At 46.6% G+C, this 12892-nt stretch overlaps 1 protein-coding gene across 1 annotated transcript; it reads right to left on the bottom strand.

Annotated features, from left to right (window-relative positions):
- Positions 1–583: 583 nt before the first annotated feature.
- On the bottom strand, positions 584–8947 carry cfap300 (cilia and flagella associated protein 300). Its single transcript, XM_039004929.1, has 7 exons — positions 8838–8947; positions 8471–8552; positions 8276–8345; positions 6059–6216; positions 5590–5753; positions 1059–1125; positions 584–715 (listed from the first exon to the last, which is right to left on the bottom strand). The coding sequence occupies exons 1-7, from the start codon at positions 8945–8947 to the stop codon at positions 584–586; spliced, it is 783 nt and encodes a 260-aa protein (XP_038860857.1).
- Between the last annotated feature and the right edge of the window lie 3945 nt (positions 8948–12892).

Genomic DNA, 12892 nt, shown 5'->3' with positions numbered 1-12892 from the left:
CAGTAGTTGTAGACGGAACAGCCCGACAGTAGTTGTAGACGGAACAGTCCGACAGTAGTTGTAGAAGGAACAGTCCTACAGTAGTTGTAGAAGGAACAGTCCTACAGTAGTTGTAGACGGAACAGTCCTACAGTAGTTGTAGAAGGAACAGTCCTACAGTAGTTGTAGAAGGAACAGTCCTACAGTAGTTGTAGAAGAAGTCCTACAGTAGTTGTAGACGGAACAGCCCGACAGTAGTTGTAGACGGAACAGTCCTACAGTAGTTGTAGAAGAAGTCCTACAGTAGTTGTAGACGGAACAGCCCGACAGTAGTTGTAGAAGGAACAGTCCTACAGTAGTTGTAGACGGAACAGCCCTACAGTAGTTGTAGAAGGAACAGTCCGACAGTAGTTGTAGAAGGAACAGTCCTACAGTAGTTGTAGACGGAACAATCCTACAGTAGTTGTAGACGGAATAGTCCATCCTAGCAGGACACTTACTGAGGCAATAGACCAACTCAGCTTCTCCTCATTCTCCCTGAAGTAGGAACTCATTCACTCCCCCCACCAGATTGTCCGAAACATTGGATTGGTGTGTGTGTATGTTACAGCGTGAAGGCGCCTACTCCATAACAGTGGTAGAACACATAGACATGTCTTCTGAAGGGGTCCACTATGAGGTAGGAGAATGACTGTTCCTCTTTTTCTCTGGCTGGGTAACACACCCCGGATGCATCCTGAAGAGAACACACAGGATGAGATACGGCTGAGAGTCTCTCTCTCTCGCAATTTAATTTAAGGGGCTTTATTGGCATGGGAAACATATGTTTATATTGCCAAAGCAAGTGAAATAGATAATGAACAAAAGTGAAATAAACAATAAAAACTGAACAGTAAACATTACACTCATTACACAAAAGAATAGAGACATTTCAAATGTGTTATGTCTATATACAGTGTTGTAATAATGTGCAAATAGTTAAAGTACAAAAGAGACAATAAATCAACATATAGGTTGCATTTCCAATGGTGTTTGATAATAATTCTCTTTCAATAGCAGTAATGATAATATAATGTTACCAGAGCGAAGACTTTGATGACAGTGGAAACCACACTGATCTCCTTGCTCTCTGGATTCTTCTGAACACTAGAACACAAACCATCACAACCATCTACTAGTGTAGGGGTGTATGGTGTGGTGTGTGTATGGTGTGTGTTTAGGGTGTATGGTGTGGTGGGTGTATGGTGTGGTGTGTGTATGGTGTGTGTTTAGGGTGTATGGTGTGGTGTGTGTATGGTGTGTGTTTAGGGTGTATGGTGTGGTGTGTGTATGGTGTGTGTTTAGGGTGTATGGTGTGGTGTGTGTATGGTGTGTGTTTAGGGTGTATGGTGTGGTGGGTGTATGGTGTGTGTTTAGGGTGTATGGTGTGGTGTGTGTATGGTGTGTGTTTAGGGTGTATGGTGTGGTGGGTGTATGGTGTGTGTTTAGGGTGTATGGTGTGGTGTGTGTATGGTGTGTGTTTAGGGTGTATGGTGTGGTGTGTGTATGGTGTGTGTTTAGGGTGTATGGTGTGGTGTGTGTATGGTGTGTGTTTAGGGTGTATGGTGTGGTGTGTGTATGGTGTGTGTTTAGGGTGTATGGTGTGGTGGGTGTATGGTGTGGTGTGTGTATGGTGTGTGTTTAGGGTGTATGGTGTGGTGGGTGTATGGTGTGGTGTGTGTATGGTGTGTGTTTAGGGTGTATGGTGTGGTGTGTGTATGGTGTGTGTTTAGGGTGTATGGTGTGGTGTGTGTATGGTGTGTGTTTAGGGTGTATGGTGTGGTGGGTGTATGGTGTGGTGTGTGTATGGTGTGTGTTTAGGGTGTATGGTGTGGTGGGTGTATGGTGTGGTGTGTGTATGGTGTGGTGGGTGTATGGTGTGGTGTGTGTGTGGTGTGGTGTGTGTATGGTGAATGGTGTGTATGTGTATAGTGCAGTGTATGTGTGTGTATGGTGTGTGTTTAGGGTGTATGGTGTGTGTATGTGTGTGTATGTGTATAGTGCAGTGTATGAGTGTGTATGGTGTGTGTTTAGGGTGTATGGTGTGTGTATGTGTATAGTGCAGTGTATGTGTGTGTATGGTGTGTGTTTAGGGTGTGGGTGTATGGTGTGTTTGTGTGTATATATTGTGTGTGTGTGTGTGTGTGTGTGTGTGTGTATGGTGTGTGTGTGTTTGTGTGTTGTACGGTGTATGTTTATGGTGTGGTGTGTGTGGGTGTATGGTATATGGTGTGTTATACGGTGTGGTGTGTGTATGGTGTGGTGTATGGTATACGGTGTGGTGTGTGTTTATGCTGTGGTGTATGGTATACGGTATGGTGTGTGTTTATGCTGTGGTGTATGGTATACGGTGTGGTGTGTGTTTATGCTGTGGTGTATGGTATACGGTATGGTGTGTGTTTATGCTGTGGTGTATGGTATACGGTATGGTGTGTGTTTATGCTGTGGTGTATGGTATACGGTATGGTGTGTGTTTATGCTGTGGTGTATGGTATACGGTGTGGTGTGTGTTTATGGTGTGTTATACGGTGTGTGTATGGTGTGTGTTTATGCTGTGGTGTATGGTATACGGTATGGTGTGTGTGGTGTGGTATATTGGTATATGGTGTGTGTGGTGTATGTTTATGGTGTGCTATACAGTGTGGTGTGTGTATGGTGTGTGTTTATGCTGTGGTGTATGGTATACGGTGTGGTGTGTGTTTATGGTGTGTTATACGGTGTGGTGTGTGTGGTGTGGTATATTGGTATATGGTGTGGTGTATGGTATACGGTATGGTGTGTGTGGTGTGGTATATTGGTATATGGTGTGTGTGGTGTATGTTTATGGTGTGTTATACAGTGTGGTGTGTGTATGGTGTGTGTTTATGCTGTGGTGTATGGTATACGGTATGGTGTGTGTTTATGCTGTGGTGTATGGTATACGGTATGGTGTGTGTTTATGCTGTGGTGTATGGTATACGGTGTGGTGTGTGTATGGTGTGTGTGTGTAGTGTATGGTGTGTGTTTAAGGTATGGTGTATGGTGTGTATATGGTGTGGTGTGTGTGTATGGTATGGTGTGTGTATGGTGTGGTGTACGGTGTGTGTGTGTGTATGGTGTATGTATGTGTGGTGTATGGTGTGGGTGTAATGTATGGTGTGGTGTACGGTGTGTGAGTATGGTGTGGTGTATGATGTGATGTATGGTGTGGTGTACGGTGTGGTGTATGATGTGATGTACGGTGTGGTGTATGGTGCATGGTGTATGTGTGGTGTATGGTGTGGTGTACGGTGTGGTGTATGATGTGATGTATGGTGTGGTGTACGGTGTGGTGTATGATGTGATGTACGGTGTGGTGTATGGTGCATGGTGTATGTGTAGTGTATGGTGTGGTGTACGGTGTGTGAGTATGATGTGGTGTATGGTGTGCGAGTATGGTGTGGTGTGTGGTGTACAGTGTGTGAGTATGGTGTGGTGTACGGTGTATGTGTGGTGTATGGTGTATGTGTGGTGTATGGTGTATGTGTGGTGTACGGTGTGTGAGTATGGTGTGGTGTACGGTGTATGTGTGGTGTATGGGGTATGTGTGGTGTATGGTGTGTGAGTATGGTGTGGTGTACGGTATATGTGTGGTGTATGTGTGGTGTATGGTGTATGTGTGGTGTACAGTGTGTGAGTATGATGTGGTGTACGGTGTATGTGTGGTGTATGTGTGGTGTGGTTCACGGTGTGTAAGTACGTTGTGTTGTACGCTGTGGGTGTATGGTGTGCGTGTATGGAATGGTGTACGGTGTGTGAGTACGGTGTGGTGTTTGGTGTGGTGTATGGTGTGGGGTGTACGTGTGGGTGTATGGTGTATGTGTGGTGTATGGTGTGGTTCACGGTGTGTGAGTACGTTGTGTTGTACATTGTGGGTGTATGGTATGGTGTACGGTGTGTGAGTATGGCGTGGTGTACGGTGTGGTGTATGATGTGGTGTACGGTGTGTGAGTATGGCGTGGTGTATGGAGTGGTGTACGGTGTGTGAGTATGGTGTGGTGTACGGTGTGGTGTACGGTGTGCGGTGTGGTGTATGGTGTGCGAGTACGGTGTGGTGTATGGTGGTGTACAGTGTGGTGTATGGTGTGTGAGTATGGCATGGTGTATGGAGTGGTGTACGGTGTGTGAGTATGGTGTGGTGTACGGTGTGGTGTACGGTGTGCGAGTACGGTGTGGTGTATGGTGGTGTACAGTGTGGTGTACGTGTGGGTGTATGGTATGTGTGGTGTGTGGTGTATGTTGGGGTGTATGTGTGGAGTATGTGTGGTGTATGTTGGGGTGTATGGTGTTTGTGTGGTGTATGTTGGGGTGCATGGTGTATGTGTGGTGTATGGTGTATGTGTATGGTGTGTGGTGTTTATGGTGTATGTGTGGTGTATGTTGGGGTGTATGGTGTGTGGTGTACGGTGTGGTGTACAGTGTGTGAGTATGGTGTGGTGTATGGTATGGTGTATGGTATGGTGTATGGTGTGGTGTACGGTATGGTGTATGGTGTGGTGTACAGTGTGTGAGTATGGTGTGGTGTACGGTATAGTGTATGGTGTGGTGTGGTGTACGGTGTGGTGTACGGTATAGTGTATGGTGTGGTGTACGTGTGGGTGTATGGTGTGTGGTGTTTATGGTGTGGTGTATGGTATGGTGTACGGTGTGTGAGTATGGCGTGGTGTACGGTGTGGTGTATGATGTGGTGTACGGTGTGTGAGTATGGCATGGTGTATGGAGTGGTGTACGGTGTGTGAGTATGGTGTGGTGTACGGTGTGGTGTACGGTGTGCGAGTACGGTGTGGTGTATGGTGGTGTACAGTGTGGTGTACGTGTGGGTGTATGGTATGTGTGGTGTGTGGTGTATGTCGGGGTGTATGTTGGGGTGTATGTGTGGAGTATGTGTGGTGTATGTTGGGGTGTATGGTGTTTGTGTGGTGTATGTTGGGGTGCATGGTGTATGTGTGGTGTATGGTGTATGTGTATGGTGTGTGGTGTTTATGGTGTATGTGTGGTGTATGTTGGGGTGTATGGTGTGTGGTGTACGGTGTGGTGTACAGTGTGTGAGTATGGTGTGGTGTATGGTATGGTGTACGGTATGGTGTATGGTGTGGTGTACGGTATGGTGTATGGTGTGGTGTACAGTGTGTGAGTATGGTGTGGTGTACGGTATAGTGTATGGTGTGGTGTGGTGTACGGTGTGGTGTACGGTATAGTGTATGGTGTGGTGTACGTGTGGGTGTATGGTGTGTGGTGTTTATGGTGTATGTGTGGTGTATGTTGGGGTGTATGGTGTGTGGTGTACGGTGTGGTGTACAGTGTGTGAGTATGGTGTGGTGTACGGTGTGTGAGTATGGTGTGGTGTACAGTGTGTGAGTATGGTGTGGTGTACGGTGTGTGAGTATGGTGTGGTGTACGGTGTGTGAGTATGGTGTGGTGTACGGTGTGTGGTGTATGTGTGGTGTATGGTGTGTGAGTATGGTGTGGTGTACAGTGTGTGAGTATGGTGTGGTGTACGGTGTGGTGTACGGTATGGTGTGGTGTACGGTATGGTGTACGGTGTGTGTATACCTGACCAGGTCCCTATAAATGGTTCTAGTGGTGTCTATGTAGGGGTTGATGGTGTCTTCATACTGACACAGCTCTCCTCCCAGAGTCACGTGTTTAAACAGAAGGAATAGGAACTCTCTCCTCTCCATCACTCCATACTCCTCACTGCCATCCTCCTGCAGCATCTACACACACACACAATGCATAAGACATTATGATAGCATAATAGGAGCATAAAGACATTTTTAAGTTGCATAATAGGAGCATAAAGACATTTTTAAGTTGCATAATAGGAGCATAAAGACATTTTTAAGTTGCATAATAGGAGCATAAAGACATTTTTAAGTTGCATAATAGGAGCATAAAGACATTTTTAAGTTGCATAATAGGGGCATAAAGACATTTTTAAATTGCATAATAGGAGCATAAAGACATTTTTAAATTGCATAAATAGCATTAATGTATGTTTGTGAAGGTGTGTGTGTGTTACCTGTCTCAGTAGGTCGTAGTCAGGGTATGTGTCATGGAAACATTTGGTGATGTGTCCAGAGGGTGTGATGATTCCACTGGAGTAGAGAGGGTCAAACATCTCCATACTGACCTTACTGCACGGCACTACCTCTGCCTGTACACACACCACCTCACCCTCTGGAACACACACACACACACACACACATACACACACACACACACACACACTGATGGAAGATACCTGCCATCTTACGGGCTCCTGACCAATTCTATTTCGTGTTTTTCTACACTGATCGTAACTTTTTTTTTACATAACGTACTGAGTTAGAATACCTCATGATAAGCTGCAGACCATACTATTTACCTAGAGAGTTGAGATATATTTTTCGTAGTGGTTTATTTATCACCAAAAACTGATGCTGGCACTAAGACAGCAGTATGAGCTGTATAGGGACATAAGCAAACAAGAAAATGCACATTCAGATGCAGCATTTCTCGTGGCCAGTGATTTTATTGCAGAACACTGAAATCTGTTTTACCTCAACAAATTAAGCGGGAGGCCGACACAAAATCACACCAGAGAGAGCTCTTTCGAACAGGACAGTACCTGAATGTTTGTTTCTGGACCGCCCCAGGCCGCAGGCGTGGTCGAGGATAGCAGGGTTCGGTACACAAATCGGGTTCTCGGTAGATCAGGGTCCAAAACCGCCAACATGTAAGTCCAAACATCCAGGTCATACACGGTAAATCCAGCAGATATATTATCACTTCCTCTTTCTCAATGGTTCACAGGTCCACAGTTCCTTGCTCTCTCTCTCTTCCTGGTGTGGCTTGACCCGTAATATGTGGGTCGGTCCCACCTTGCTAGCGCTCCCTTTGCTTCTGGGTATTGTCGTTTTTGGCGGTCGACTATTTTGGGATCTGTAGTTCTTGTAGGGGTGGCCATTTTGTGCTTTGTAGTTCACCATCTGGCCATCCCTTAGCGAGAGGTCAGAGCCCGTGTATTAGTTCTGCCCTCACATATCTGCAATTTATCACTCGGCCCCCTTCTTTGCCATTAACTTTAGAGCACCTTTACTCAACACACAGAAACGCATACAAGGCCCTCCCTCGCCTTCCCTTTGGCAAATCAGACCATAACGCTATCCTCCTGATTCCTGCTTACAAGCAAAAACTCAAACAGGTAGTACCGGAAGTGGTCATACGAAGCGGATGCTAAGCTACAGGACTGTTTTGCTAGCACAGACTGGAATATGTTCCAGAATTCATCCGATAATATTTACATCAGTCACCGGCTGCTTCATTAATAAGTTCATCGACAACATTGTCTCCACAACGAGCGTACGTACATACCCCAACCAGAAGCCATGGATTGCAGGCAACATCCGCACTGACCAATCGGTTAGAGCTGCCGCTTTCAAGGAGCGGGACATTAACCCGGGCGATTATAAGAAATTACACTACAACCTCTGACGAGCCATCAAACAGGCAAAGCATCAGCAATAGTGTGGGTAGCCATTTTCCATAGATTAGGGCCTAATTAATTGATTTCAATTGACCTATTTCCTTATATGAACTGTAACTCATGAAATTGTTGCATGTTGAGTTTATATTTTTGTTCAGTATAGATGCCTATAGGCTATTTAAGTTAACTTATTTTCTTTGATCGGCATGTTTCTGTACTTGATTTAGTATACTCTTTTTATTTTATTATATTTACAATGTCACTTTGATTCCTTTACTATGTCACTTTTGTTGCCATTTTACTGTGTGAGAAGCCTGTCAATAAAACATTTAATTTGATTTGACTATTTATTTTTTGTCACGTGTTGATCCAGGGAACCAGGACTGGCCCTCGCTATCTGATATTTTGCACACCCACACACAATCATTTACAGTATTTATAAATACTTATAGGAAATCCCCAACTGTTTTTCAAATGGACATGGCATCCAACGTATCTTAAATAATACAAATTGATCAGAATAAGTGGTGACAGGGAGTAGGCTTGACGCTGAAAAAGCTTCTTGCCTCTGACTGGCCGCTGTAGTGTAGCGGGTAGAGAGAAGGGCGGGTGGGCTGCGTGAGGAAAACGGCACGTGAATGGCAGGAGCAAGGCTGCTGCTTGACAAAGTGTCATATCACCCCATGAATGAGGCAACGTGTGACCACTCTGGAGGGTCGCAGGCCTTCGGATTGCTAACTGGGTAGAGGTGACAGAGGTGACATGACATACCCAGAGTAACCCAGGCTCCAGCCTCCATCTTCCTGAGGTTGGTCAGCACACAGGGGTCTCTGAAGAAACTCTGACACACACACACACACACACACACACACACACACACACACACACACACACACACACACACAGTTACTATTGGTCCTTTACAAAGTGCAGTGCCTAGAAACGTGTGTGTGTACGTTAACTCACCAGTGTAAAGTCGTGGCTGTTGTATGGGTAGAAGGTCTGGTCAAAGCTGAAGGCCTGGGCTGAGATACGCCCGAGCATGGACCTGACACACACACACACACACACACACACACACACACACACACACACACACACACACACACACACACACACACACACACACACACACATCCATTAGCTGGTTTCACTAGAGAACTCTGACACACTGATATACCTAGCTAGTTTGTCTGTCTACATAGCTGGTCGGCTAACGTTAGTAACAGTAGCTAGCTATGATGTTGTTAACTATAGCTAACTATAACTATAGCTAACTAGCTATAAACATTGACAAATAAATGACACAAAACCATAACATCTATAACGTCACCATTTCATGAGGAGTTGTAGCGTGCTTTTGTCCTGAAGGAAGGAAAATGTCTTGGTTGGGAGGAGGTTGAAGGAAAACTTGGTCTCAAACGGACTATTCTTAGATGCCATGTCGACCGTCGGGTTGTTGATATATTGGTCACCATGGCGACGGAACCCCACTCAACAAATAGTCTACCAAAAGGTGCGTTCGTAAATTCACTCTGGAGCTACGGAAAGCCAAAATGTTCAGATCGTCTTACATGGAATTCGTCTGAACACTTGTAATTAACATTTTTCACAAGCTTTTTTCAGGAGTTAAAAGTCATTTTTACATGTGTTCATTACACCTGTCCAGTGTGCATTTACAGGTGATTAGAACGCTTGTTATGGTAATTTTTACATATATTCATTACACCTGTCCAGTGTGCATTTACAGGTGACATTAACCCTCTAACCCAGTTACTGGGTGGGCCGACCCCTGGGGACAGGGGCTGAAGCCCTGAAGGGAGGGGGGGCACCAGGGTGCTCAACTACAGCCAGCCAGCTCCCTACCCCAATGATATGGGGGAGAGGGCCAGAGAGGGCTGAGGCTGACCCAGGGAGGGGGGCCTGACCCCCGGAAAAGGGTGCCTAACCCCGCCCATGGCCACAAGGGGGCGCCGATATATCCACCCAGCTCCCTTCACCAGGGAGGTTGCCTGACCCCCGCCAGCGCCCACAGGGGGTACTACTACATCCAGCCAACTCCCTGCCCCAGGAATATCGGGGGTGAGGGCCAGAGAGAGCTGAGGCCAACCCAGAGAGCGGGAGCTGACCTCCAGACAGGTGGGCGACCAGGGCCACCGGGGGCGCCACTACATTCACCTAGCTCCCTGCACTAGGGAAAGGGCGGGGGGAGGAGATGGGCAGAGAGGGCTGGGGACAACAGAGGGAAAGGGGGGCCAACCCCCACCCAGAGCCACCAGGGGCGCCACAACATCCACCTAGCTCCCTGCACTAGGGAGATGGGTGGAGACTGCCAGAGAGGGAGGGGGGGCCGACTACTGGAGAGAGGGCCCGACCGCTGCCGGTGGCCACCTGGGGGTGCCACTAAATACACCCAGAGAGGGCTGGGCCGACTCAGAGTGGGCGCTGACCTCCGAACAGGGGGGCCGACCCCCGCCTGAGGCCAGTTCATCCAGCCAGCTCCCTGCCCCAAGGAGATGGGGAGAGAAGACCCAGTGAGAGGGGGCCAACCCCCAGAGAGGTCTTAACCCCCCGCCTACATCCACCAGGGGGCGCTACTACATTCAGCCAGTTCCCTGCACGGGCTGGGGGAAACCCAGGAAGGGGGGGCCGACCCCTGCCCACAGTCAAGGCCACCAGGGGGCGCCACTACATCCTGCCAGTTCCCTGCCACAGCTATAGAGACAAATAGTAATGGCGTCTTTTTGAAGGCACTAACTCCGCCATGGTTCGTTCGACAGCCTGTTTTTGTGGGGCTTTTTGATAATCGCTGAAAACAACTTATTTGGTAAATACAGACTTAGGAGATATTATACGTTTTGTTCTATGAGATAATGTTCATCAGCTAACATCATATTTTGTGATTGTTTTTTAAGCATGTATTACTATTATTATTTTAAATCACAAAGCACACGAAGGCTTCATAATTCATAAAGTTAAATGACTGATATTATCTCATAGAACACGTGAAAGATTTCCTAAGCCTGTCTTAACCTCTGACCTTATTTTCAGTGTTTTGTCATTTTTATACCATTATTACTGTACAGTGACACACTGGCAGACGCACTGGCAGACACACTGGCAGACGCACTGGCAATATTTTGTTAAATACATATAACTGGGCCATCTTTGAGCATTTTCCTCACAGTAACAAACAATTTTAGTCTTTGTTGGTCCTATTACACGAAAATATATTCCTTTATGGCATTGAAAAATCAATTCAGTTCCTCCACATTGAAATGAATGGCGGCCAACTTGTAAATAGCCTGCTGTGAATGATTTTACACTGAATCTATGATGACTCTGAAACTTTTCCAAGGGTATCTTTGTTCTGGCTACCCGGACTATTTGCATTGTGTGCCCCCCCCAACCCCACTTTTTACGCTGCTGCTACTCTCTGTTTTGTCATTTATGCATAGTCACTTTAACTATACATTCATGTACATTCTACCTCAATTGGGCCGACCAACCAGTGCTCCCGCACATTGGCTAACCGGGCTATCTGCATTGTGTCCTACCCACCACCCGCCAACCCCTCTTTTACGCTACTGCTACTCTCTGTTCATCATATATGCATAGTCACTTTATCTACATGTACCTACTACCTCAATCAGCCTGACTAACCGGTGTCTGTATATAGCCTCGCTACTGTATATAGCCTGTCTTTTTACTGTTGTTTTATTTCTTTACTTACCTATTGTTCACCTAACACCTATTTTGCATTATTGGTTAGAGCCTGTAAGTAAGCATTTCACTGTAAGGTCTACACCTGTTGTATGTGAACCATATGTCCCTGCCAAAAAAATCCAAGTTTATCTAACTCTAAATCTATATTTTTGTGTAAAAACATGCTGAAAAATGCAGGAGCTCATCTGCTCATGACCTCTCTCTCTCCAGCGGTCTCCTGTATGTGGTCTTAAATACTTCCACTGCGAGCTTCAACACTGCATGTGAGTGAAACAATAAAACATTGAATAATAATTTACCTACCTCCCATAAGTGGTTAAACGCCATTTCCCATGCTTGTTCAATGAACCATAAACAATGAATGAACATGCACCTGTGGAACGGTCGTTAAGACACTAACAGCTTACAGACGGTAGGCAATTAAGGTCACAGTTATGAACATTTAGGACAGTAAAGAGGCCTTTCTACTGACTCTGAAAAACACCAAAAGAAAGATGCCCAGGGTTCCTGCTCATCTGCGTGAACGTGCCTTAAGCATGCTGCAAGGAGGCATGAGGACTGCAGATGTGGCCAGGGCAATAAATTGCAATGTCCGTACTGTGAGACGCCTAAGACAGCACTACAGGGAGACAGGACAGACAGCTGATCGTCCTCGCAGTGGCAGAACCCGTGTAACAACACCTGCACAGGATCGGTACATCCGAACATCACACCTGCGGGACAGGTACAGGACGGCAACAACAACTGCCTGAGTTATACCAGGAACGCACAATCCCTCCATCAGTGCTCAGACTGTCCGCAATAGGCTGAGAGGCTGGACTGAGGGCTTGTAGGCCTGTTGTAAGGCAGGTCCTCACCAGACATCAACGGCAACAACATTGCGTATGGGCACAAACCCACCGTCGCTGGACCAGACAGGACTGGCAAAAAGTGCTCTTCACTGACGAGTCGAGGTTTTGTCTCACCAAGGGTGATGGTCGGATTCGCGTTTATCGTCGAAGGAATGAGCGTTACACCGAGGCCTGTACTCTGGAGCGGGATCGATTTGGAGGTGGAGGGTCCGTCAAGGTCTGGGTAGGTGTGTCACAGCATCATCAGACTGAGCTTGCTGTCATTGCAGGCAATCTCAACGCTGTGCGTTACAGGGAAGACATCCTCCTCCCTCATATGGTACCCTTCCTGCAGGATCATCCTGACATGTCCCTCCAGCATGACAATGCCACGAGCCATACTGCTCGTTCTGTGTGTGATTTCCAGTGTTCTGCCATGACCAGCGAAGAACCCGTATCTCAAACCCATTGAGCACGTCTAGGACCTGTTGGATCGGAGGGTGAGGACTAGGGCCATTCCCCCCAGAAATGTCCGTGAACTTGTAGGTGTCTTGGTGGAATTGTGGGGTAACATCTCATAGCAATAACTGGCAAATCTGGTGCAGTCCATGAGGAGGAGATGCACTGCAGTACTTAACGCAGCTGGTGGCCACACCAGATACTGACTGTTACTTTTGATTAGGGTTAGGGTTGTTCAGGGACACATTATTCCATTTCTGTTAGTCACATGTCTGTGGAACTTGTTCAGTTTATGTCTCAGTTGTTGAATCTTGTTATGTTCATACAAATATTTACACGTTAAGTTTGCTGAAAATAAACACAGTTGACAGTG

Source organism: Salvelinus namaycush, chromosome 12, assembly GCF_016432855.1.
Source record: "Salvelinus namaycush isolate Seneca chromosome 12, SaNama_1.0, whole genome shotgun sequence".
Classification (NCBI taxonomy): Eukaryota; Metazoa; Chordata; class Actinopteri; order Salmoniformes; family Salmonidae; genus Salvelinus; species Salvelinus namaycush.
The sequence above is the reverse complement of the archived record's forward strand: the minus strand, read 5'-3'. Positions and strand labels throughout refer to the sequence as shown.